General features: G+C 41.7%; 1 protein-coding gene, 1 long non-coding RNA gene and 1 pseudogene across 5 annotated transcripts in view; 1 reads left to right on the top strand and 2 right to left on the bottom strand.

The window, feature by feature from the left end:
* The first annotated feature begins 7,811 nt into the window (after window positions 1-7,811).
* ZNF25 (zinc finger protein 25) overlaps window positions 7,812-22,590 on the top strand; it is an 18,642-nt gene continuing 3,863 nt past the window's right edge. The window contains exons 1-6 of one of the 3 annotated variants that reach the window (XM_081158137.1): window positions 7,812-8,431; window positions 9,221-9,306; window positions 9,988-10,102; window positions 18,923-19,049; window positions 19,335-19,430; window positions 21,597-21,657. In XM_081158137.1, the coding sequence (XP_081014263.1) occupies window positions 10,088-10,102; window positions 18,923-19,049; window positions 19,335-19,430; window positions 21,597-21,657 (299 nt within the window). In that variant the 5' untranslated portion in view covers window positions 7,812-8,431; window positions 9,221-9,306; window positions 9,988-10,087. Of the gene's footprint in view, window positions 8,432-9,220; window positions 9,307-9,335; window positions 9,881-9,987; window positions 10,103-18,922; window positions 19,050-19,334; window positions 19,431-21,596; window positions 21,658-22,590 lie in introns of those variants that run through there. The other 2 variants (XM_081158136.1, XM_081158138.1) reach the window with 2 other exon arrangements.
* LOC308567158 (rRNA-processing protein FCF1 homolog pseudogene) lies at window positions 11,628-13,444 on the bottom strand (annotated as a pseudogene). The gene has a single exon. The product of its transcript is annotated as an rRNA-processing protein FCF1 homolog pseudogene (transcript).
* The window catches only part of LOC308567008, a 19,361-nt gene continuing 19,106 nt past the window's right edge, over window positions 22,336-22,590 (bottom strand). Inside the window, exon 3 of the long non-coding RNA XR_014000253.1 lies at window positions 22,336-22,551. This is a non-coding gene — a long non-coding RNA (uncharacterized lncRNA). The remainder of the gene's footprint in view (window positions 22,552-22,590) is intronic.

Below are 22,590 nucleotides of genomic sequence, written 5' to 3'. Positions count from 1 at the left end.
CCCATTGATCCCTCCACCCCACATCCACCCTCCCCCACCCCCCAGGCCTTCACCACACTATTGTCTGTGTCCATGGGTTATGCGTCTATGCATAGATGTTCTTCGATTAATTTCTTCCCACCCACTCCCCCAACCCCGCCTTCTCTCTGAGATTCCTCAGTCTGTTCCATGCTTCTGTCTCTGGATCTATTTTGTTCCTCAGTCTGTTTTGTTTATTAGAGTCCACATATGAGTGACATCATATAAAACTGAATCAGGAAGAATCAGAAAACATGAATAGGCCAGTAACAACTGATGAAATCGAAGCAGAAATGAAAAAACTCCCAGCAAACAAAAGCCCTGGTCCACACAGCCTCACAGGGGAGCTTTCTAATTCTTTAAGTTGTGGGGTTAGATAGTTTACTAAAACTTTTTCTTGTTTTTTGAGGTAGGCCTGCAGTGCTCTGAACTTCCTTCTTAGGACTGCTTTCACTGTGTCCATAGATTTGGGGTTGTTGTGTGTTCATTTTCATTTGTTGCCAGGATGTTTTTGATTTTTTTCTTGATCTTATTGGTAACCCATTCATTTTTTAATAACATGTTATTTAGCCCCCATGTGTTTGAATGTTTTTGAGTGTTTTTACTGTAGTTGATTTCTAATTTCATGCTCTTGTGATCTGAGATGCTTGGTATGATTTCAGTCTTCTTGAACTTGTAGAGACTTGTTTTGTGTCCTAACATGCGGTCTATCTTTGAGAATGATCCATGTGCACTTGAGAGGAATGTATATTCTGCAGCTTTGGGGCAAAATGTTCTGTAAATATCAATTTAATCCATCTGATCTAGTGTGCCATTTAGTCACTTTCTGTGTTGACTTTTTGTCTAGAAGATCTATCCAGTGAAGTCAGTAGGGTGTTAAAGTCTTGACTATGATTGTATTGCTGTTGATCTCTCCCTTAAAGTCCTTAAGGTTATTACTGATAGGTTTTTATTTATTGCCATTTTAATTCTTTATGCTTATGTCTCTCTCTCTCTATTTCTTCTTATTATTACAGCTGTCCCTTTAACAATCCCTGCAATGCTGGTTTGGTGGTGATAAACTCCTTTAGGCTTTTTTTTCTGCCTGAGAAGCTCTTTATTTCACCATCTATTTTGAATGATAGCCTTGCTGGATAGAGTAGTATTGGTTTCCGATCCTTGTTTTGCATTACCTTGAATACTTCATTCCATTCCCTTCTGCCTATAGAGTTTCTGATGAGAAGTTATCTGACAGCCTTATGGGAGCTCCTTTGTAGGTAACAGATTGCTTTTCTCTTATTGCCTTTAAGATTCTCTTTCTCTTGAATTTTTGTCATTTTAATTATGATGTGTCTGGGCATGGACCTCTTTGGATTTTTCTTGCTTGGGACTCTCTGTGCCTCCTGAACTTGTGTGACTTTCTCCTTCACCACGTTAGGGAAGGTAAACGTCTGCCTCTGCAGTATGGGAGAATAACTCTGCACAGGAAACCAGAGGGCTGCCCCCTGAGCTCTTTCTCCAGAGCCCACAACTCTAGATTCTCCTCACACAGCTCCAGTCCACTCTGCGCTTCCTTTGCCGGAGTCCAAGGTGAGTGGCTGCACACAAAACTTTGTGCCTTGGCTCTTTAAGAGGGTGCCTGCATTTCTAGCCATCTCTCCCTGGCAGACAGAAACCTGCTGCTTTTCACAGCCAGATGTTATGTGGGCACCTTTCTCCATTCTGGTGCTCTTGGCTGGGAAGCCCAGCTTTGGGTTTAGGCCCCAGAGTCCTCAGTGGGAACCCCCCACAGCTGAGATATCCCTCGGGACTTTCAGCTGCTGCCTGTGGGAGCCCAGCCAGTCCTCTCATGCCTCCGCACCTCCTACCAGTCTTTATGAGGTCTCCACTTTTCCTTCTTGGTTATGAGGGTGCTCTAAGGAGCCCATCTTCAGTTGCAGTTGATTATTCAGGATGTTTTTTCTGTATTTTAGTTGTAATTCCAGTTTTGTCTCAGGAGAGTGTCAGTGTAGCTTCCACTCAGTCCACTGCCATCTTTAATTTCCTCACTCATTTCTATGGTCAGTGTAATTCATCAAAGATTCGAGAGGCTACTCTTTCAAAGTTTTTAATGAGCAAGTTCTTTATGCAAGTAATTCCACTTCTTGGGTTATATGCTAATATAATAATTATTCAAAGACTTATATACAAGAAAGTCCTTCACAGTTTTAAGTCAATGGACTCAGCAGATTTTGTGGGTAAAATTAATTATGGTTAACCACATGGTACAATAATAAGCAGCAGCCTTTGAATGAGATAAAGTAAAAGTATACTAAATTAAACAAGAAATATTCAAAATATGTTATAAAATTTAAAAACAAGACACACATCACTAATAAAACAAAGCAGTCTATATGTGGTATGTATTCGTGGAGATATGACAGAATCTGTCACAAGGTAAGCATTCTAATAAATGGTACCTGTAATATATAGTCAGCTTATGTGAACTTTTTATTGTATTTTGTTGTAGTTATTGTATCAGTGAACCTGTGTGTATGCATATGTTGTGAAAGAGGCTATTTCTGTAGATGACTTGTATATTTTGTGTTTCTATCCATCAATTTTGAGTGTGATCACCTCAAGCTCTCTTGAAAATAAGGCTGGCACTAAACAAAACAATAAATAAAAGTGACACATTTGTTATGTGAAAATACATATCTGTATGTGTGAATTATCTTTTACCAGTAAATAGTAATTACTTCCCTACTTCCCCAGGCCAACATCTAAAATCACTTATTCGGGCCCAACTGGTGTGGTTCAGTGGTTGAGTGTCAACCCATGAACCAGAAGATCACAGTTCAATTCCCAGTCAGGGCACATGCCTTGGTTTTGGGCTCAACCCCCAGTAGGGGGCATGCAGGAAGCAGCTGATCAATGACTTTCATCATTGATGTTTTTATTTTTCTCTCCCTCTCCCTTCCTCTCTCTGAAATCAATAAATAATAATAAAATCATTTCTTCGGGCAGAATTCTAGCATGACCCTCAAAGACCCATACCACTAAGGACCTGTAATTTATTTCTAGCCAATAAAGTATGGCAAAAGTAATAGGATATAATTCTCATAATTATGGCAAAGATGAAGAAATTTTGCATCTATAATTAAAGACTCTATTTTGAATTGAAGATAATTTAAAATAAGATTTTCTTTGTGTTTCTGACCTACTCAGGTGACCTTTTCTTTGTTTTTCTTGTTTAATTTATTTTTATTTATATTATTTTATTTTTCAATTACTGTTGATATACGATATTATATTAGTTTCAGATGCACATCAAAGAAATTAGACATTCATATAACTTACAAAGTGATCACCCTAATAGGTCTAGTACCATCTGACACTATACATATATATTACAATATTGTTTACTATATTCCCTATGCTGTACTTTATATCCCCATGACTATTTTTATAACCGGCAATTTGTACTTCTTAATCCCTTTACCTTTTTTACCCGGCCCCCAAACCAACTCCAATCTGGCATCCATCAGTTTGTTCTCTGTACCTATGAGTTTGTTTCTGCTTTGTTCATTTACTTTTTTAGGTTCCACATATAAATAAAACCATACTGTATTTGTCTTTCTCTGTGTGACTCATTTCACTTAACATAATACCTTCTAGGTCCATCCACATTGTCACAAATGGCAAGATTTCAGTCTTTTTTATGGCCAAGAAATATTCCATTGTATACCTGCACCACTTCTTTATTCATTCATCTATCCATAGATGCTTAGGTTGCTTCCATATCTTGGCTACTGTAAATAATACTGCAATGAACACAGGGGTGCATATATCTTTTTGAATTAGTGTTTTGGATTTCTTCAGACAAATACCCAGAAGTGAGAGTCTGAGGTCACGTGGTAGTTCTAGCTTTAATTTTTTGAGGAACCTCCACACCGTTTTCCCCAGTGGCTGCACCAATCTGATTTCCAACACAGTGCATGAGGGTTGTCTTTTCCCCACAGCCTCCACAACACTTTTTATTAATGATAGCCATTCTGACAGGTGTGAGGTGATATGTCATTTTGTTTAATTTGCATTTCCCTGATGATTAGTGACATTGAGCATGTTTATATATGTCTATTGACCACTTGTATGTTCTTTTTGGAGAAATGTATATTCACATCCTCTGCCCATTTCATAATCTTGTCTTTGTGGTATTAAGTTGTATGAGTTCTTTACATATTTTGGATATTAGCCCCTTATCAGACGTGTCATTGGTGAATAATTTCTCCTATTCAGTAGGTTGTATTTTCATTTTATTGATGGTTTCCTTCACTGTGCAAAAATTTTTTAGTTTGATGTAGTTCCATTTATTTAATTTTCCTTTTGTTTCTCTTGCCTGGGGAGACATATCAAAAAAATAATATTACTAAGAGAAATGCCATAGAGTTTATGGCCTATGTTTTTTCCAGAAGTTTTATAGTCTTGAGACTTACATTTAATTCTTTATTTTGAGTTTTTCTTGTATATGGTGTAAGAACGTAGTCGAGTTTTATTTTTTGTATGTATCTGTCGAGCTTTTCCAGGACATTTTGTGAAGACACTGTATTTCCCCTATTGTCTGTTCTTGCCTCCTCTCAGTAGGGAGTGGTAGCGGAGGAGATGTAGAGGAGACAGACAGGAAGGAAGAAGGGAGGAGAGGAGTCTGGACAGGGAAGCTCAGAGAGCAGGTATCCTGGAGAAACCGCAGAAGGGGAGGAGTGGGGTGCGGGCATTTCCTAGCTTCAGAAGCCTCCTTTAGTTCACAGGCCGTCTCTAAAATTTCTTAACTTTTTTTTTTTAAAGAATTTATCTGTGCTCCTCCTAGAAGCTTCTGATTTCCAAATCAAGATATGCTTCTCATTCATTCAGTTTAATTTTAGAGCTGGCATTTTCTAATTTTGCATGCAAAGAAATTAATTTAGGTGCCAGAAAAACACCTCCACTTTGGCCATCTTAAGTTGATATCATTTCTAGTTAAATCTTCCCAGTTTTGTAAGGACTTACAGGCAGAGACTTCCTATTTATTGTATATCTCCTGGTGTGTTAATTGGGGCTGAGGGCTCTGCTCTGGTGGTTGTGCTTTGAGGGGTCCCGAAAAAAGAAATTACTTCGCTATTCCCAAGGTATGTTATCAGGTATGCTACCTTAGATGTAAGAGGGCAGCAGACAGGCTCAGTTACGGTGAAGGTTGATCTTTGTTAGGGAATATGCTGGCCTAGGACATGAATGACTACCTGGCATGGATTGCTTTTCATTAAAAAGTTTTAAGCCCGGCCGGGCGTGGCTCAGCGGTTGAGCGTCAACCTAGGATCCAGGCGATTGGGGTTCGATTCCCGGTCAGGGCACATGCCCGGGTTGTGGGCTTGATCAATGACTCTCTCATCACTGATGTTTCTATCTCTCTCTCTCCCTCTCCTTTCCTCTCTCTGAAATCAACAAAGATATATTAAAAAAAAAAAAAAAAGTTTTAAGCACGGCCAGCATGGCTCAGCAGTTGAGCATCAGCCTATGACCCAGAAGATCGATGTTCGATTTCCCATCTAGGCACATGCCCGGGTTGCGGGCTCGATGCCCCAGTAGCAGGCGGGCAGGAGGCAGCAGATCCATGACTCTCTCTCATCATTGATGTTTCTCTCTCTCTCCCTCTCCTTTCCTCTCTCTGAAATCAATAAAAATATATATATTTTAAAACAAGTTTTAATTTCAGACCATCCTGTGTGGTTACTTTAGGTCTCTGAGTTTGAAAGGCCACCATGCAGGCCTCCCCTGAGCTTGTCAGGTTTAGTATGTGACCCTTTTTCATCCACATTTTTAAAAATTTACATACTGAATCCATGTACCATTTATTTTTTGGAGTATGTGAGATGACTATTTAATCTACCTTATTTTCTCAACATCATCTACTGTACATCAACTGAATGCTATATCTTATTTCCATTATTTGAAATGACAATTTTAACATATACTAAATTCTTATGTATATTTAGATCTGTTTCTGTTCTTTTTGGAAGCCAGCACCACTCTTTTAAATTATTTTTTATAATAATACACATTCCCAAAAGAAAATTCCTGCTTATTCTTTAAGGTTATATATTTCCTGACAAGGTTAAGAATTATTTGTCAAGTAGAACAAAACCAAACTCCCCATCAAAAGTTTTTATTGTGGTTTTGATTGAAATTAAGTATTATAGAATTTTCTGTAAAGGTAAATACAAATATGAAACGATAGACTTTTCCCCGGTGCAAAAAGTGGGAAAGGCCTTCGCTCCCGTTTTCTTAGAGCATTTCCTTGAGAAAACTGTGAATCTTCTCTTTGTCCTTCTCATACGAATGCAAATCTCAAAAGTAAACACGGCCTCTTGTTATTTTACACCCCAGGACACCTCTGTAGAGGCCGCGAAGCTGTGACTTTGAAATGTAAGTAACCCAGACAACCGCCCTTCCAGGGGAATTTAGGATCAACTAACCCAGACAACCACTCTAGTTACCAGGGGAATTTAGGATGCAACTAACCCAGACAACCACTCTAGTTACCAGGGCAATTTAGGATGCAACTAACCCAGACAACCACTCTAGTTACCAGGGGAATTTAGGATGTAATATAACCCAGACAACCACACTAGTTACCAGGGGAATTTAGGTCAACTAACCCAGACAACTCTAGTTACCAGGGGAATTTAGGATGCCACTAACCCAGACAACTCTAGTTACCAGGGGAATTTAGGATGCAACTAACGCAGACAACCACTCTAGTTACCAGGGGAATTTAGGATATAACTAACCCAGATAACCACTCTAGTTACCAGGGGAATTTAGGATGAACTAACCCAGATAACCAGTCTAGTTACCAGGGGAATTTAGGATGAACTATGTAGCAAATGGGTTAAGTCCTGTCGAATGGGATGTATATACCTGGCTATGCAAAATTGTGGTATTTCCATCTTTGCGAACTCATTAACAGATGTCCTGGGATGGTACCACAGTTCCCTCTAATGCTTATTCAATCATAAAATCGTTTCTTCTATTATCCATCTGTGGACAGGATTTTCTGGGTTGACAAGAGACATTTTTAATCATTTCCCCAACACCTCTCATTCGGAAAACTGGTATGTGTGTGTGTCTGTGTGTGTGTGTGTGTGTGTGCCCGCGCGCATACATATACAGGGTGGGGCAAAAGTAGGTTTACACTTGTGAGTGTAGAAAATAATACAGTAATTAATAAATAATAATATAGGAATAAACTTTTGCATACTCACAACTGTAAACCTACTTTTGCCCCACCCGGTACACACACACTCTCAAATATATGTACGTATTTTTCTTATATGAATTCCACGGTTTAAAATTACTTTATGGAAAACATTTTTGTAATTATTTTGAATGGACACATGTCTACTGCTCGCACGTGGGGAAATTACTGCCTTGAAGTTACTGAGCAGGAAATCAGCGCACATTCAGCGCCTGGCCCCTAGTGAAACGACAGCGCCGTGGCCCACTGGGATGACACCAGTGGGCATCTCGGAGGAGTGGGCCCCGGGCGCTGGGCGGGTTTCCCTCCCGCAGCGGAGCGTGTGGCCCTCGCGCTCTCAGCTTCTCCAGCTTCTCTTCCCCGCGCGTTTCCCGCGTCGTTTGAATCATTCCGGGCGCCCGGCGCCCGAGCGCGGTCCCAGCTCCTTTGTCCCGCGCGTCGGCCCCCGCGCGGGCGGCCCCGCCTCCCGCCCGCTGCGCTCGCGGGCTCCCAGCTGCCGGCGGGAACGCGAGGCCCCGGCGCCCGCGCAGAAACCGCGGCCGCGCGCTCCGCCGCTGGGGGGCGGCCCGTGACGTCACAAAGGGAGTCGGCGCTCGCAGCCGGCGGGTCGCGAGTGGGCCGCGGGCGGCTCCTGCGCTGCTCCATCACCTCCGCTGCGAGTCGCCATCTTCCCCGCCCGCGGGAGGCCTCGGAGCCCCGGTGCGCGGCTGCCCCCGACCCGGGCTGCGCGGCGGTGGAGGCCGAGCGCGGCCGGCGTGTCCGAGGCCTGACTGGCGGCCGAGGCGGGCGGGAGCCGCGGCTCCGCAGCCGCGCGCGGGTCCGAGACCCGGAGCCGCCGCCCCCTCGGAGCCGCGGGCCGGCCGAGGGCCCTGCGGGGAGCCTCGAGGCCGCCAGTCCGCCCACGGGGCCGCGCGCGGCCGCGGGGCCAGCGAGGCGCCCGGTGCGGCCGGCATCCGCAGCCCCGCGCGTCCCGGAGCCAGCGTGGCGAACAAAGCCCGAGGGCCCCGGCCGGCCCAGCGCCGCGGGTGAACGGGCGGCGGTCTCGGTTCGGCTCGGACGCGTCCCTAACCCGCGGACGCTCGCGCCGGGCGGTCTCGCGTCTGGGACGGGGCAGAGCGCTCGAAGGCGCGGACTCAGTAAAGGCGAGCTGCGCGTCGCTGCAAGGTACGCCGGTCCTTTCATTGCTGCCTCGGGCCATTTTCACCGCCAGCCCCCCTCCCCGGGCGTCGCCCCTCCGTTTCCACGACTTCGAGTGCTAACGGTTCAGAGATTGTTTTGCGCAGCATCGGCAGATGGGCTTTCAAGCCTCTGCAGTTTCCCACGCTAAAATTTGCACTTAGCGCGGTAATTGCCCAGAACACTACGTGGAGTGGAGCGGAGTGGAGGAGTGGAGTGGAGGAGTGGAGCGGGGCGGCGAGGCTGAGGACAACCTCGTCCCACCACGTAGCGTTGTTTGCAAGCGCGCTGGAGGCTGCCTCAGAGCCCGTGTTACAATGTTGCCCTGCGTTCTGCAGCCCGGCCCTGCCCGCACAGAGCCGTTCAACGTGTACATTGAAGCCATAACCTAAGCCCTGACTTCTAAGTTTTACGGGAGAAGCTGGGAATCCTTTCCAGGCAAGAGGGGAAGTGAGACAGACATTGCCAAAAAAAATGCGAAAACTGCAATTTCATCCATGCTCCATATTTTGAAAGTGACGTCATAGTGCCTCTGATTGGCTGGTGTGCCTGGGCTTATGGAAGCATTCTGTGAGCACCAAGGCAACTGGAAGGGGTTTCTGCTGCTCGTGGGAAGGATCTCAGGCTTAGGCCATCTAGTTAACCTTTTGCTACCTACACAGAGTGCCTGTTGGGGATTATGGTACCAAATTGTTATTTTAGAAGTTAGGTTTGTGACGTGAGCAGATTAGATGGCCGTGCCAAAATTCATTAACTCCTAATTAAATTTCATCCTAGGCCCAGCCCAAGTTTGGAGGGGACAGTGAATTCCATGGTACTGTCTGGGTTTGTGGCACTGGGTCAAGAATTACAGAGTCAAAATGGTACATGAAGTTTGTTCAAAATTATCTAATTCTTCCTCTTGTTAAAGATAATAGCATTGAAAATAAGACAGTCACTAGGTTTGTTAATAGCAGAGCCTAGCATGGACCAGAAGACTGCAGGACCACTGTATTTAAGTCAACACAAGGTTCTTGGAGAAGTGATTTTTGAGAAACTGCAATTTAGGGAGAAGAAACATCTTATTTTTGAGAGCTTTGGAGACTTTCTAAACTTGTGGGGTTTATAGTGGTAACAGGAAAAATTGTTATGACTTGAATTTCAACACTTTTCCATATCAATAAATATTTCTCGTCACCATCTTATGTAATACCAACACAACATTCCATACTTTGGGTATATATTGTACACCTTGCTGCCTGGGGGAAGGATCTCAGCCTTATGGCATCTAGTTACCTTTTGCTACTAGTCTAGTATTGGAATTTTATGTTTTCAATTCTTTTGTGGTCTTTAGTAAACAGACATAATTTTCAAAGCAGTCAATAGGAAAGAAATGTTTAAATTCACGCAAAAATGTCCCAAGGTCATCAAGATTTTTTCAGGGTCACCAGTGGATAGGTGGGTACTCCTTAATCATAGCCCTTCCTATTCCTTCTCATGGCTCCAAGAAATGTTTTTCCAAAGGTTTACCTTTTACTAAACTGTTGTCTGAAAATTTCTCACAGGTGATTCTTGGAGCTGCAAGATAAAGTCTCATGACTTCTGTCTTTCAACTTCCTCTATTCTGGCTTCATAGTTTCTATCCTTTCCCAGGAGCAGCAGAAAATGAACAAGTTCAAGGTGAGTCATTTACTTAGCCCTTACTTTGTTTCATTGTGTGAGTTTTCAAGGAGTTTTATGAAAGGGAGCCCTTTTATTAAATTTAAAAGGTTAAAAATCACCTTAGGGAAAATACTCTTTGACTAGCACAGAGGTTCTCACAGTGTGGTCTGCAGACCCCTGGGAGCCCCAAGACCTTTGCAAGGGACCCCTTTTCAAGGGATCTGTGAAGTCAGCATGTAATAGTAAGATGCAAATTGCAATTTACACTGTTGACATTTGCACTGATGGTGTAAAAATAGTGAAGAGATTGCCATCTGTTTGGCATGAATTAAGACAGTGACACCAATGACACTGCATTCCTCTGCAGTGTGCTTAAAATTAATATTAACAAAAATTTTATTAATATTAATAAATTAGGAACACATCTTTTTAATATTCAGTGTGACAAAATGGGAAGTTCACATAAACTACTTTTGCTGGACCCAGAAGTGTGATAGTTGGTTGTCCGGAGGGGAGAAAAAAGCACTTGTGTGACTGTTTGATTTGTGAGCCCATCTAGCCCTTTTTTTTTTTTTTTTAATGTATCTTGATTGATTTCAGAGAGAAGAAAGGAGGGGGAGAGAGAGAGAGACAGAAACATCAATGATAAGAGAGTCATTGATCAGCTGCCTAGCCTGCAACCTGGGCATGTGCCCCGACTAGGAATCGAACCCCGATCTCCTGGATCCTAGGTCGATGCTCAACCGCTGAGCCACGCCCGGCCGGGCTAGCCCCTTTTTTCATGGAATGCTATTTTTACTTGAAAGAGCAACTGGCAGACAAACTGGTTATTCAGACTTGGGTATTTAACAAACATTTTCTCAAAAGTGAGTGAAGTGAGCGTGTCAATGAAAATAACTGTCACTATTTGTTGCTAATGTTAAAATGTAAGCTTTAAGTGAAAATTAGAATTTTGGAAAACATGCATCCTTCACTATGAACTTGACAACTTTTAATAAAGACTTTTCTGATGAGATTGGTGAGGATACTTACAAATGTGATACTTTTTTTTATGTTATATAATGTGTCAACATTTGATTAATATTTCTGATATGCATGCTCAGAGGCAAACTCAAGCAACTTAAGAGGACAGAGGAATACAGTGAAGTGAAAAACGGGGAATAAGTTGGTTAGGGATTGTCCACTCTTAAAGGTAATATTTGCCCTAGCTGGTTCAGCTCAGTGGTTAAAGCATCAGCCTACAGATTGAAGGGTGGTGGGTTCGATTCCAGCCAAGGGCACGTACCTCACTATTGCGGGCTCAATCCTTCGCCCTGGTTGGGGCTCATGTGGGAGGCAGCCAATTGATGTGTCTCACATCAATGTTTCTCTCTCTCTCTCTCTCTCCCTCTCCCTCCCTATCTTTTTCTCTTCCCCTTCCACTCTCTCTGAAAAGCAATGGAAAAAATATCCTCAGGTGAGGATTAAAAAAAAAGGGCCAGGCTGGGCATGACTCAGTGGTTGAGCATCGACCTATGATCCAGGAGATCACAGTTTGATTCCCACTCAGGGCACATGCCGGGATTTTGGGCTCGATCCTCAGTCCGGGGCGTGCAGGAGGCAGCCGATCAATGTCTCTTTCATCATTGATGTTTCTATCTCTCCCCCTTCCTCTCTCTGAAATCAATAAAGATATATTTTTTAAAAAAGTAATATTTGAGGAAAGTTCTGAATAAAATGAGACAGGGAGCCAAGCAGAAATATGTCAGAAGAGCATTCTAGATAGGAGAAACAGCAAGTACAAATACCCTGAAGCATGTTCCAGAAACAGTGTTTAGGACATCAGAGCTAGAGAGACGTGACTTAAGGGAAGAAAGGGGAGAGGTAAAGTCAAAGAAATAAAAGGAGCTAGAATATGTAGGACCTTGTAATTTGTAGAAAACATTGAATTTTTATTTTACTTATTGGTCCATTAAAAATATTTAAATCATTTTATACAATCAAAGGAATGTACATAATGTTTATGTATAATTTAGGGAACATTGATTAAGTAAACAGCAGTGTATCCCCTTCCTGGCTTAAGAAATAAAATTTGCTAGTACCTTTGAAGCCCCTGTGTGACACTCCTTCATCTCTTACATTATTACCCAGAGAAAACTAATCCTGAATTCTGTGGTAATCAAAGCAAGATCCATAAGTTTAGTGCCTATGTTTTCTTCTATGTAATTTGTTGTGTCAGATCTTATATTTAGGTCTTTGATCCATTTTGAATTAATTTTTGTACCTGGGGACAAACTGTAGTCTAGTTTCATTCTTTTGCATATGGCTTTCCAGTTCTCCCAGCACCTTTTATTGAAGAGGCTTTCTTTTCTCCATTGTGTGTTTCTGGCTCCTTTGTCAAAAATCATCTGCCCATATACGTGCGGTTTTATATCTGGGCTCTCAATTCTCTTCCATTGACCTGTGCGCCTGTTTTTCTGCCAATACCATTCTGGGTTTTGTTTGTTTGTGAGCAGTCATCTGATTTATAAAAAGATGCAACAAATTAAAAAAATGTTCAAAACATCAAAAAGAAAGGGTATTTAACCGTAGTCAGCTCATAACAGAGCAAGTGGGTGAGTGGAGCAATAACTCATGCTGTAGCATGTTTAATAAATTGGCAGCAGAAGTAGTTGGTTGAAGGGAAGCAGAGGAACTTTGTCTTTTAAGTGTTAGAACCAAGGGGCTCCGTAGTCATCGGGCATCCGCTCAGTGTTGTACCTATGGTTAGAAATGTACATGATGGGAACTCCAGGGATCTTCCAGATTCTTCATTTAAGGTCTCCAGTCACCTGTGGCTACAATGTAACACTTGCGCCGAGTTACTCTCTGTACCAAGCAGTCTGCATAGGTCCCTTTGTGTGTGCATGGTGATTGTTCAAATCCAGGATCCTTGGCGATCCTTAGAGCCACTCGATGCTTCTGCCCCAATTCCTCAGTTTCAGCCATTGCACAGTCAGTTAAACGAGGGATACAGCTGGCATAGAGACTGTCCATCACTGACTGCACTAAGGCCAGTTTGGCCTTAATGGACAAGTTGATAAAGTTGGTATCAACCAGGATGTGGTAAGGTGGGCCCAGCTGTGTGTTATATTGGAAAAATAAGCGGGAGGGGTGTTGGGGGACTTCTCTTTCTTTGAGTGCATTGGGATCTTTCTTTTCTTTCTTTTTAGGCTTTAATCTATCCTTCTCTTTAAGGCTCTGATCTCTGAGACTAAGCATTTGCGTCATGGTTCCACACTTGTTTTCTTTTGCTTTCCCTTGTTCACGCCGCCACCATTCAGTTTCGATTATCGTAGCTCTGTAATATAATTTGAAGTTAGGTAATGTGATACCTCCGGCTTCATTCTTTTTTTCTCAGGATTGCTTTTTGTCTATTTGGGATCTTATGTGGTTCCATACAAATCTGATGATTTTTTGTTCAGTTTCTATAAAATATGACATTGGGATTTGGTCGGGATTACACTAAATCTGTATGATGTTCTAGGTAATATGGCCATTTTTAATCTATTTTGAGTCTTCTGATCCATGAACATGGAATATCTTTCCATTTTGTTGTCTTTTTAAATTTCTTTTTAATAATGCTTTGTAGTTTTCACCATATAGGTCCTTCGCATCCTTTGATAAGTTTATCCCTAAGTATTTTATTCTATTCGTTGCAGTTGCAAAAGGAATTGGTTTTTTGGTGTGTGGTGTTTTGTTTTGTTTTTCATTTCTATTTCTGAAGTTTCATTTTTAGTATATAGGAAAGCAGTGGATTTTTGTACATTGATTTTGTATTCTGCAACTTTGTTTATTGTTTCTAATAGTTTTTTGGTGGAGTCCTTAGGGTTTTCTATGTATAGAATCATGTCATCTGCAAAAAGTGGCACTTTTACTTCTTCCTTCCCAATTTGGATGCCTTTTATTTTTTTCTCTTGCTTGGTTGCTCTGGCTAGGACTTCCAGAACTATGTGAATAAGAGTGGTGGGAGTGGACATCCTTGTCTTGTTCCTGATTTTAGAGGATAAGCTTTCAGTTTTTCATCACTGAGTATGATACTGGCTGAGGGTTTGTCACATATGGCCTTTGTTGTGTTGAGATACGTACCTTCTGCATCTACTGATAAGATCATATGATTTTTATCCTTTGTTAATATGTTGCATTACATTGATCAATTTGCGTATGTTGAACCATCCTGTGCCCCTGGAATGAACCCCACTTGATTGTGATGTATTATTTTTTTAACATATTATTGTATTCAACTTGCTAATATTTTGTTTAAGATTTTTGCATCTGTAGTTGTCTTTTTAAAAAAAATATGTGTAGTTGTCTTTTTTTGTGTGTTAGTTACCCTTGCCAGGTTTTGGTATCAGGGTTATGTTGGCTTCATAAATGTGTTAGGAAGTATTGCCTCTCGTTCAGTTTTTTGGAAAAGCTTGAGAAGGACAGGTATCTAATCTTCTTGGAATGTTTTGGTGGAATTCACTAGTGAAGCCATCTGGTCGTGGACTTTAATTTTTTGTGAGATTTTTGGTGGTGATTTCAATTTCCTCACTGTTTTCTGATCTATTTAGATTTTTCAATTCTACATGATTCAGTCTAGGAATGTTATATACTTTTAGGAAGTTAGCCATTTCTTCTAGGTTATTGAATTTGGTGGCACATAGTTTTTCATTGTATTCTAGTATGATCCTTTGTATTTCTGTGATGTCTGTGGTGACTTCGCTTTCATTTCTGATATTGTTTGTATGAGTCTTTCCTCTTTTTTACTTAGTGAGTGTAGCCAGGGGTATGTCAACTTTATTAATCTTTTCAAAGAACCAGCTCTTTGTTGTATTAATTTTTTTTAAGCTCACTTCTCTCTCTTCTTCCCTCTATGTCATTTTTAGATTTCTATCTTTCTTCCGTCTGGGCTGCTCTATTTTCTATGCTTGCTAGTTCATTCTTGATCTCTTTTACTGAGTTCTTTATTTACAGAATTTCTGTTTGGTTCTTTTTAAAACTTTCAAACTCTTTGGTAAAGTACTCATTTTGTTCATTATTTTTTTTTTTTTTTCTGAGTGCATTAAATTGCCTGTCTGCATTTTTTTGCATACAGACAGGCAATTTAATGCACTCAGAATTCTCTGTCATTTATATCCCATATTTTTGCATGTTTAAGTTTGCTTTCTGGAGATTTATTTTTCCTGAGCTGCCTCACTACCTTGGTTATTCATGGCATTTGATTGGTTCCTTCTCTGCCTAGGCATCTATGTATGAGTGACATTTCTCTAGCAGATTGCTAGGAGGAGGTCTTTCTATTACTTTCCCGTAGCCGGTGCCGAATCACAAGTTGTTCAGCTCTGTGAAACCCTAATGCTGATCCCAGCAGCTTTGTCTCCGGCTGCCGTCAGTGTAGCCAAGATGTGTGGGGGTGGGGCTTCTGGAGGAAGCAGCTGCCGCCTTTGTTTTGCCCTCCTAGTGATACCACCTCGGACCTCCGCCAGGGGCTCAGAGAGTGCACCTTCACTCAGGAAACAGTGATTCTGTCACACCAGTTCTCACGTACGCAGATAATGTGTTCCCCAACCCCAAACCAAGGGCAAAGGGGAGCGAGTTCTGAAAGTCTGTGGGGTGGCAAGGCTCTGTGGCTTTGTTTCTCTCTCCGGAATGCCAACGGCCCAACAGCTGCACCGGCACCCCAGTGCTGTGCCCTGGCCCACTCGAGTGGGAATGCCCACTGACTCTCCCTGCTCCTTCCAGCTGAAGGAAGCGCCAGTCACAACCAGGTTTCTCCCCTCTCCAGGTTGAGCCCCATCATGAGCCTGGCCGCAGGGCTGTGCTCTCCTCCCTTCTCATCTCCCCCTTTTTGTTCCCACTTGCCCACCTTTAGGTGCTTCAATGTGCAGATCTCTCAGGCATGCCTGTTTGTAGAGCAGGGGACCCTTTGTTGAGTTATGGCTGTTGAAATTTCAAGGGGAGAAAACAAAGGGATCTCTCATGCCACCATTCCTCTGACGTTACTCCTGAACACACCGGATACTCTTTGTTTAAAAAAAAAAAATGTTAATAGTCATTTAAGCTTGAATGTGATTAATTTCTCTGCCAAATCATTCACTCTACTGTCCTTGTCAAATTGCGGCCCTTCAGCTCTAAGCATAAAACTTTTCCTGAGCTATCTGTTTGGATGTGTCCAAAAGCTGGTTTCTCTTTTCTGATTCTTATGAATTCTAGATCTTCCAAAAATTCCTCAAGTTGTCTTATTTACTGATTGCAGCTTTTATTTCTTTGCTATGCTTTTATTGAGTTATACTAATTTGGACATTTTACATTTTGGTTTTGAGCATTAGCTGTTTGTTATTTGTAAATCTCTCTATTTAGTTTCCTCACACTTTCCTCTTGGCCTTTTCTCAGGCTTCATGGTCTTGCCGATCATCTTAAATGATCCCTTAAGGGATCCCACAGATCCCCCCCTTTTTTGATACTTCTAGAGCCCTACTGTTCATACATATAAAATATTTGTGAAATATATGTATAGCTGCCCAAATGGACAGTTCCAGCTGTATGTTCCACAGTCGCTTCAAGCACAGCATGAACAAAATTCAAATCATTGCTTCCATCTGCCCAACTTACTCTTTTTTCCCCGTTTTCTTTTATGGATTTCCTATTTTCCATAGAATAATGTTAGTTGGTAAAATACAAAAGTTTCTATACGCCATAACTTACTCCTGTTGTATCGCTAGGAGACAGGAAACTTCAGTTTCCATATACGTTGGGAGATCATTGTCAGGAGAGCAGCAGCAGCTTGAACCTCACTCCAGAGCAGGAGGTCAGGAGGACTGTGATGGGAGAGCAGAGATGCTGGTGTTCTAGCTGTAAAGGAACAAAAGATCCAGTCGGCATGCTTCCAGAAGCAGAGGCTCTTGCCCTGACTGGAGAAAGGTGGATAAGAGGTTTGAGACCTGTGGGATCTAAGCACTGAGACTTGGACTAGAAAAGAAGGGACCTAGAATGTGTGCAGGAACACAGGAGCAGCCTGGAGCAGGCAGCAACTCAGAGGAAAGGAGGAACACCTTGCACGCTTGGTGGTGAAGGCAAGTAAGAAAACGAGCAACTGAAATCAGGCGTCCTAAGAAAAGCATGCAGTAGCACAGGATCTCAAGGCGCCACCTGCAATGATGCGGTTCTTTAAGAATGGGAACGTACTATGCCAACAGAAGGGAGAGCTTTTCAACTAAGAACTAGAGTAACCCTTTCATTCCTTCCCACCATGTGAGAAACATGGATCGGCTGCCTCCTGCACGCCCCCTACTGGGGCTCGAGCCCACAACCCAGGCATGTGCCCTGACTGGGAACTGAACCGACAACCTCTTGGTGCGTGGGACAACGCTCAGCCAACCGAGCCACACCAGCCAGGGCCAGAACAGTATTTGCAAGAAGAAAAAGTGTGAAGCAAGAATTTATATCCAGCCAGCATGTTCTTCATTTGAGAATACATTTCAGATTCTATAGAATACAAATCAATTATCAGAGGAAGTTTTATAGCCTTAAGTAGTTCTATCAACAAAATAATTAGCATTATGGCTGTAGCCATTACCTAACCATATAGACACTATGTGAGTTACCCTTGCCTTTTCTCACGTAGTTATTAATCTCCAATTTTACAAAGTTGTATGATGCTGCTTTCCCCCACTGCTGCTACTTTAATGTAAATGTTTATTGCTTACCTATGTCTCTAAATTTTCTAACACTCCATCTTTCTGATGTGCCATTTGCCTCTTCTATTTTAGTTTTATTTTAAATTACTAATCTCAGATGACCCTAATGCTTACATCTGTCTCTTCAGTGGCTCCCCATTATCTGTATTTGTGTCTCCAAAGCGAAAGAGTGAACATCCCAAAGATACGTAAGTCAGGCCATGTAGTGTGAAATAGCAGAATATTGATTCCTATTTTTCACCTAAATACAAGAAAGAAAACTTGGCAATTTTTAATAAACAGACATTATGCCTGGCTGTCATGGCTCAGCGGTTGAGCATCGACGTGGGATCCCGGAGATCGCAGTTCGATTCCCAGTCAGGGCACATGCCCAGGTTGTGGGCTCCATCCCCGGTAGGGGGCGTTCAGGAGGCAGCCAATCAGTGACTCTCTCATCATTGATGTTTCTCTCTCCCTCTCCCTTCCTCTCTCAAATCAATAAAGACATTTTTAAAGATAAAAATAAACAGACCTTAATTAAGTGGGTGTACAAAATATATTTTAATGTCCCAAATGGCAAATTCAGAATTACTCCATGTTTTGTAACCTGACTTGACTGTCACATAACTAACTAATTTGGGTGCTACACTGTATTCTCACATTATGCTGTCTAATTCATAGTTTCCTAAACTTGCCGTTTTTTATGCATCCATGCCTTTGCCAGTTCTGTTTTCTTAATTCCTGAAGTTTACATAGTCAGTTGAACCACCTAATAGAATCTAACTTGATAATGCAAAACACCCATCCCCATTTGTGACCTCTTACATCTTGTGCGTATCTCCGTCACAGCACCTGCTGTGCATATTGCACTTGGGATTTTACATCTTTGCCTCCCTGTCAGAATGTAAGCTCCTTGGTACCAAGAATAGTTGTTTTCATTCACCTTTGTGTCTCCAGCAGAGATCTAGGCATTGAATGATGTCCCAGTGAGTATATAACAGACAAATATTTTATCTATGTGTAAATCCGGGTACAGAGTAGCAGTGTATCTTAACTTTCCAGAGTAAATTCTACAGTTGGCACATTAATAGCTCGTTTACATGTCTTTTCAGTGGTTCTCTATTCTGATTACTTCCGTTTGAACTGAAACATGTTGTTACAGGGACCAGTAACACTCAAAGATGTCACTGTGGAATTCACCAAGGAGGAGTGGCAATTACTGGACGCTGCTCAGAGGACCCTGTACAGGGAGGTGATGCAGGAGAACTACCGCCACCTGGTCTCAGTGGGTGAGAAAAACGCCCCTCCGTGACTCCCAGTAGCTTACATTTTCCTTCCCACCTGTGGAACATGTAGATTTGAATAGTAGTAGTTTTGCTTCAGGGGTCAAAGTTGATGGATCCATTTTGGGTACCAGAAAAAATATCTGTGTCTCCACCCTCCCAACTGAAAGACTCTAAATTTGCCAGGCCTAGGGGGATCTTCATTGTTCTGCTCTGAAAAGTGTACTTCCTGTCCTTCAGAGTCCCTAAATTCCAAGCAATTTATATTTTCTTTATCTTTCCCATTAATAGGTTATTTTGCAAATAAGCCAAATGCAGTCTTGAGGCTGAAGCAAGGAAAGGAGCCGTGGATATTAGAAGTAGAATTTGTCCATCGGAATGGCCCTGGTGAGTGAGAAATTACAGCCCTTGTTACTAGTGGCAGGATTCCTGGTGCCTTTTGCCTTTTGAAACATTTTTCAGGAATCTTTAAGTGCCCTGTATGTTTGGAAATGAATGAGGACCCTTGATCTGCACATGTAAGCGACGTAAATCACACCTCCAAGTTTTATTCTCACCAGTGAAAGTCCTTCCTTTGCTCAATGTTTATATAGGTTTACCTTTCTTATACAGTGACCTTGACTTAAACTTTTGTCTTTTTTCTAGAATTCCTAGTTACCCTCTGCCATCAAAGCATGCAGCTATGATCCTAACGTGTTTATAAATCTGACTTATACATTTTTTTCAAATGCCATTTCCCTCCTTTTATTAGCAATAAAATGCCTTCAGTATTTTCTGCATGTTTTAACTTCCTGTCCTTTCTTTAAACTCTGAAATTAGAGTATAAATCATTGTGCCTTTCATCAATTTTATTCTTTCAGAGTTGATACTTCTAGATGGTGTTCGTCTTTTACACAAAGTACTGATCATCCTTCCTAAAATAGCACTAAGATAAAAAATAAAACAAACCAAAAAAGATAATCTCACTTTGCTTCCTTCAATGCTTTTCGTGTGTTTTCTGACGTGTACACTCATGTGCAGAAGCAATGCCTGGTGTATATTCGTTGTTCACTAGATATTTGTTGATTCAGTTTCAGTTAACAAGAGACAGACACTCTCTGTCTTCTGCCCTGTATAGTAACTTTCTAGACCAAAGCTTTGCTTTTTAGGCCTAAAATTGACGTCTGCAGCATCTTTACCTTATTTGTATTCTGGTACCACATTTTACTATTTTACAGGATAGTTCCACTGATCTAAATCCCTTCTTTCTCAGAGTCAGAAGCTAATTTTTCATTAAAACCTCATAGTATTTGTGTCATGCTGCAAACACATTGCTGCTGGCCTATCACAGTGAACATACACTGACTCACTATTACAAAACACGGGGAAATTAATTTTCTCTCAGGAACTAGTCCAGGCCTTTCTTGCCAACTGCATCTTCTTTCTCCTGTGACCCCCAAACACATGCTAATCATCACTTCACTTACTCTCTTAAGTGTCTTTCATAAATAGAATCTTATTTCATGTGTATCCAACCTAACCTTGCACAAGTCCCAAATAACTTTCATTTTTCCCTTACAAATGCCATGAACTTCCAACTACAAGCCTCTGCTCATAATCTTTGACTTTCTTTTAAGCATTTAAACAGGAATAAATATGAAGATCAGTAAAGGTTCCAGAATGATGTTGAACAATTAATCTTTAATGATCATGTAGTAAACTGAAGTAAACATGTGGCAGCTAAGACATGAAAGTAGAATAAGACTTGTTGAGTCATAGGTAACATTGCTTTGAAGATGCAGTATTTGGTGGTCGGGGTTGAACATCTCTGTGCTATAACTGGGAATTCATTCTGTTAGATGGATGGCTTACACTCTCCTTTTTAAAAATCTTTCCTTTTGAACATATATGTTCCTGGTTCCCCTGTCCCAGTGAAAATTAAGCCAACTAAACATAGAGTGAAAGCCTGAGCTATAGAGCTGTTCCTCTAAACATGAGGAAATTGATGTTCTGAGTGAGTCACTTTAGTATTGACATCTAGATTGTTGTGTATGGTAAAGAGGAAATAAAGTAGAAGTTTATAGCCTGCTAACTAGGAATCCTAACACAATAAACTAGATGTGAGCAGATAAAAACCTAATACTTTAGGCTCCTTCATCCAGTTTAACCTTTGCCCTGATATTTCCAGTGAACATAGTTGCCTACTGATTTTTAGCACCGTACTACTGTTCATTGTCCTTGATGGGCTCACAGCACTCTGAATGAATCTCACATTCCTGTTCAGCAACACTTTAAATATTTTTGTTCTCTGCTCCGTTCTTTTTTTTTTTTTTGTCTTAACTTTCTCCTCTGAGTTTTTAAGGTCATGTTACATTTGTAAAGTGTCAGAGGTACTTGGGTTTATAACCATGTTCCTTCCCCTTTCTGATACAGCAGTTTTTAGTGTTTGTTATTTTTGTCTAAACCAATGACATGGTGGAAATTTGCATTTGGGAGTTGCTTCATCAACCCAACCCTATGATCGTAATATTGTATTATGATTTATAGGGTATTAAATTTTGTATTCCTTTGCAGACCCACGGAATATTCGTGACCCAGGAGCAAGACACCAGAAAAGCCAAGCTGAAAATTCAAGGTAAGGTCAAGAATTCAATTTTAAGATTAGAAGCTTTGTGAGGGTCTTGATGAGGACACGGGAAGTGGGAGAGCACTAGTTAGTACTAAATGTGAGAAAACTAATACTGGAGCAAGTTCCAAAGAATATAATGCAAGTGAGAAAGCCATTTCTCGTAGTGGAGGCCCTGCTTAGGATCAGGGGATTCAAATATTGAAGCAGTCTTCTGATTGTTCAGGGAGGTTTTGTTATACACAGTAGAGTTCAGGTGGTTGAGAGACCCTGTGTATATAATGCAGGTGAAAGTTCCTTCTATGAAACAGTAAACCGCGATGTGTATCAGAGAACATTCACAGTGGAGAGACCCTGTGAATCTAACGAATACGGGCAAATCTGTAGAAATCGGTTCTTATGTTGCGACAAGAACAGCACCAGGTGTTACACTGGTGAAGTCAGACCAGACCTCAGTTCAGCAACCTTGGTACTTGAGTTCTGGCTAAGAAAGAATTCAGAGTCAAGACTCAAACTATAAGAGAAAGTTTATTTTGTAAGTCACAGAGATAGAAGATGTGAGCTATAGAAGGAATTGGCTCAGGAAACAAGTTACAAAGGCAAAAGAAGAGCCCTTGGAACTTAGGAGAGAGAAAGGTAAAGATAATGCCCCTGGGTGGAAGAAGAGGGGGAGGATAAAGGCTCAGGTGTGCTCCCAGGATGGAGAGCTGCCCTGCGCCCTCCATCTTGCGGGTATTTATCTGCAGGTCTCAGAGGAGGATCCCAATAGAATATTCATCAGATTTCCAGTTGTGTCATTTGATTGGGTGGCACCCAATCAAAGGAGTCATTAGTCATTGCAGCTGGTCCTGATGTCAGCAATTGCAGCATTTGTATGGTTTTGCTGCTTTTCTGGGCCTGGAACTGAAACATAATTGAGGCCTAGATGTAATCTCTAGGGGT

The sequence above is a fragment of the Miniopterus schreibersii genome, assembly GCF_964146895.1.
Source record: "Miniopterus schreibersii genome assembly, chromosome: 14".
Taxonomy (NCBI): domain Eukaryota; kingdom Metazoa; phylum Chordata; class Mammalia; order Chiroptera; family Miniopteridae; genus Miniopterus; species Miniopterus schreibersii.
This window is presented reverse-complemented; position numbering and strand designations above follow the sequence as displayed.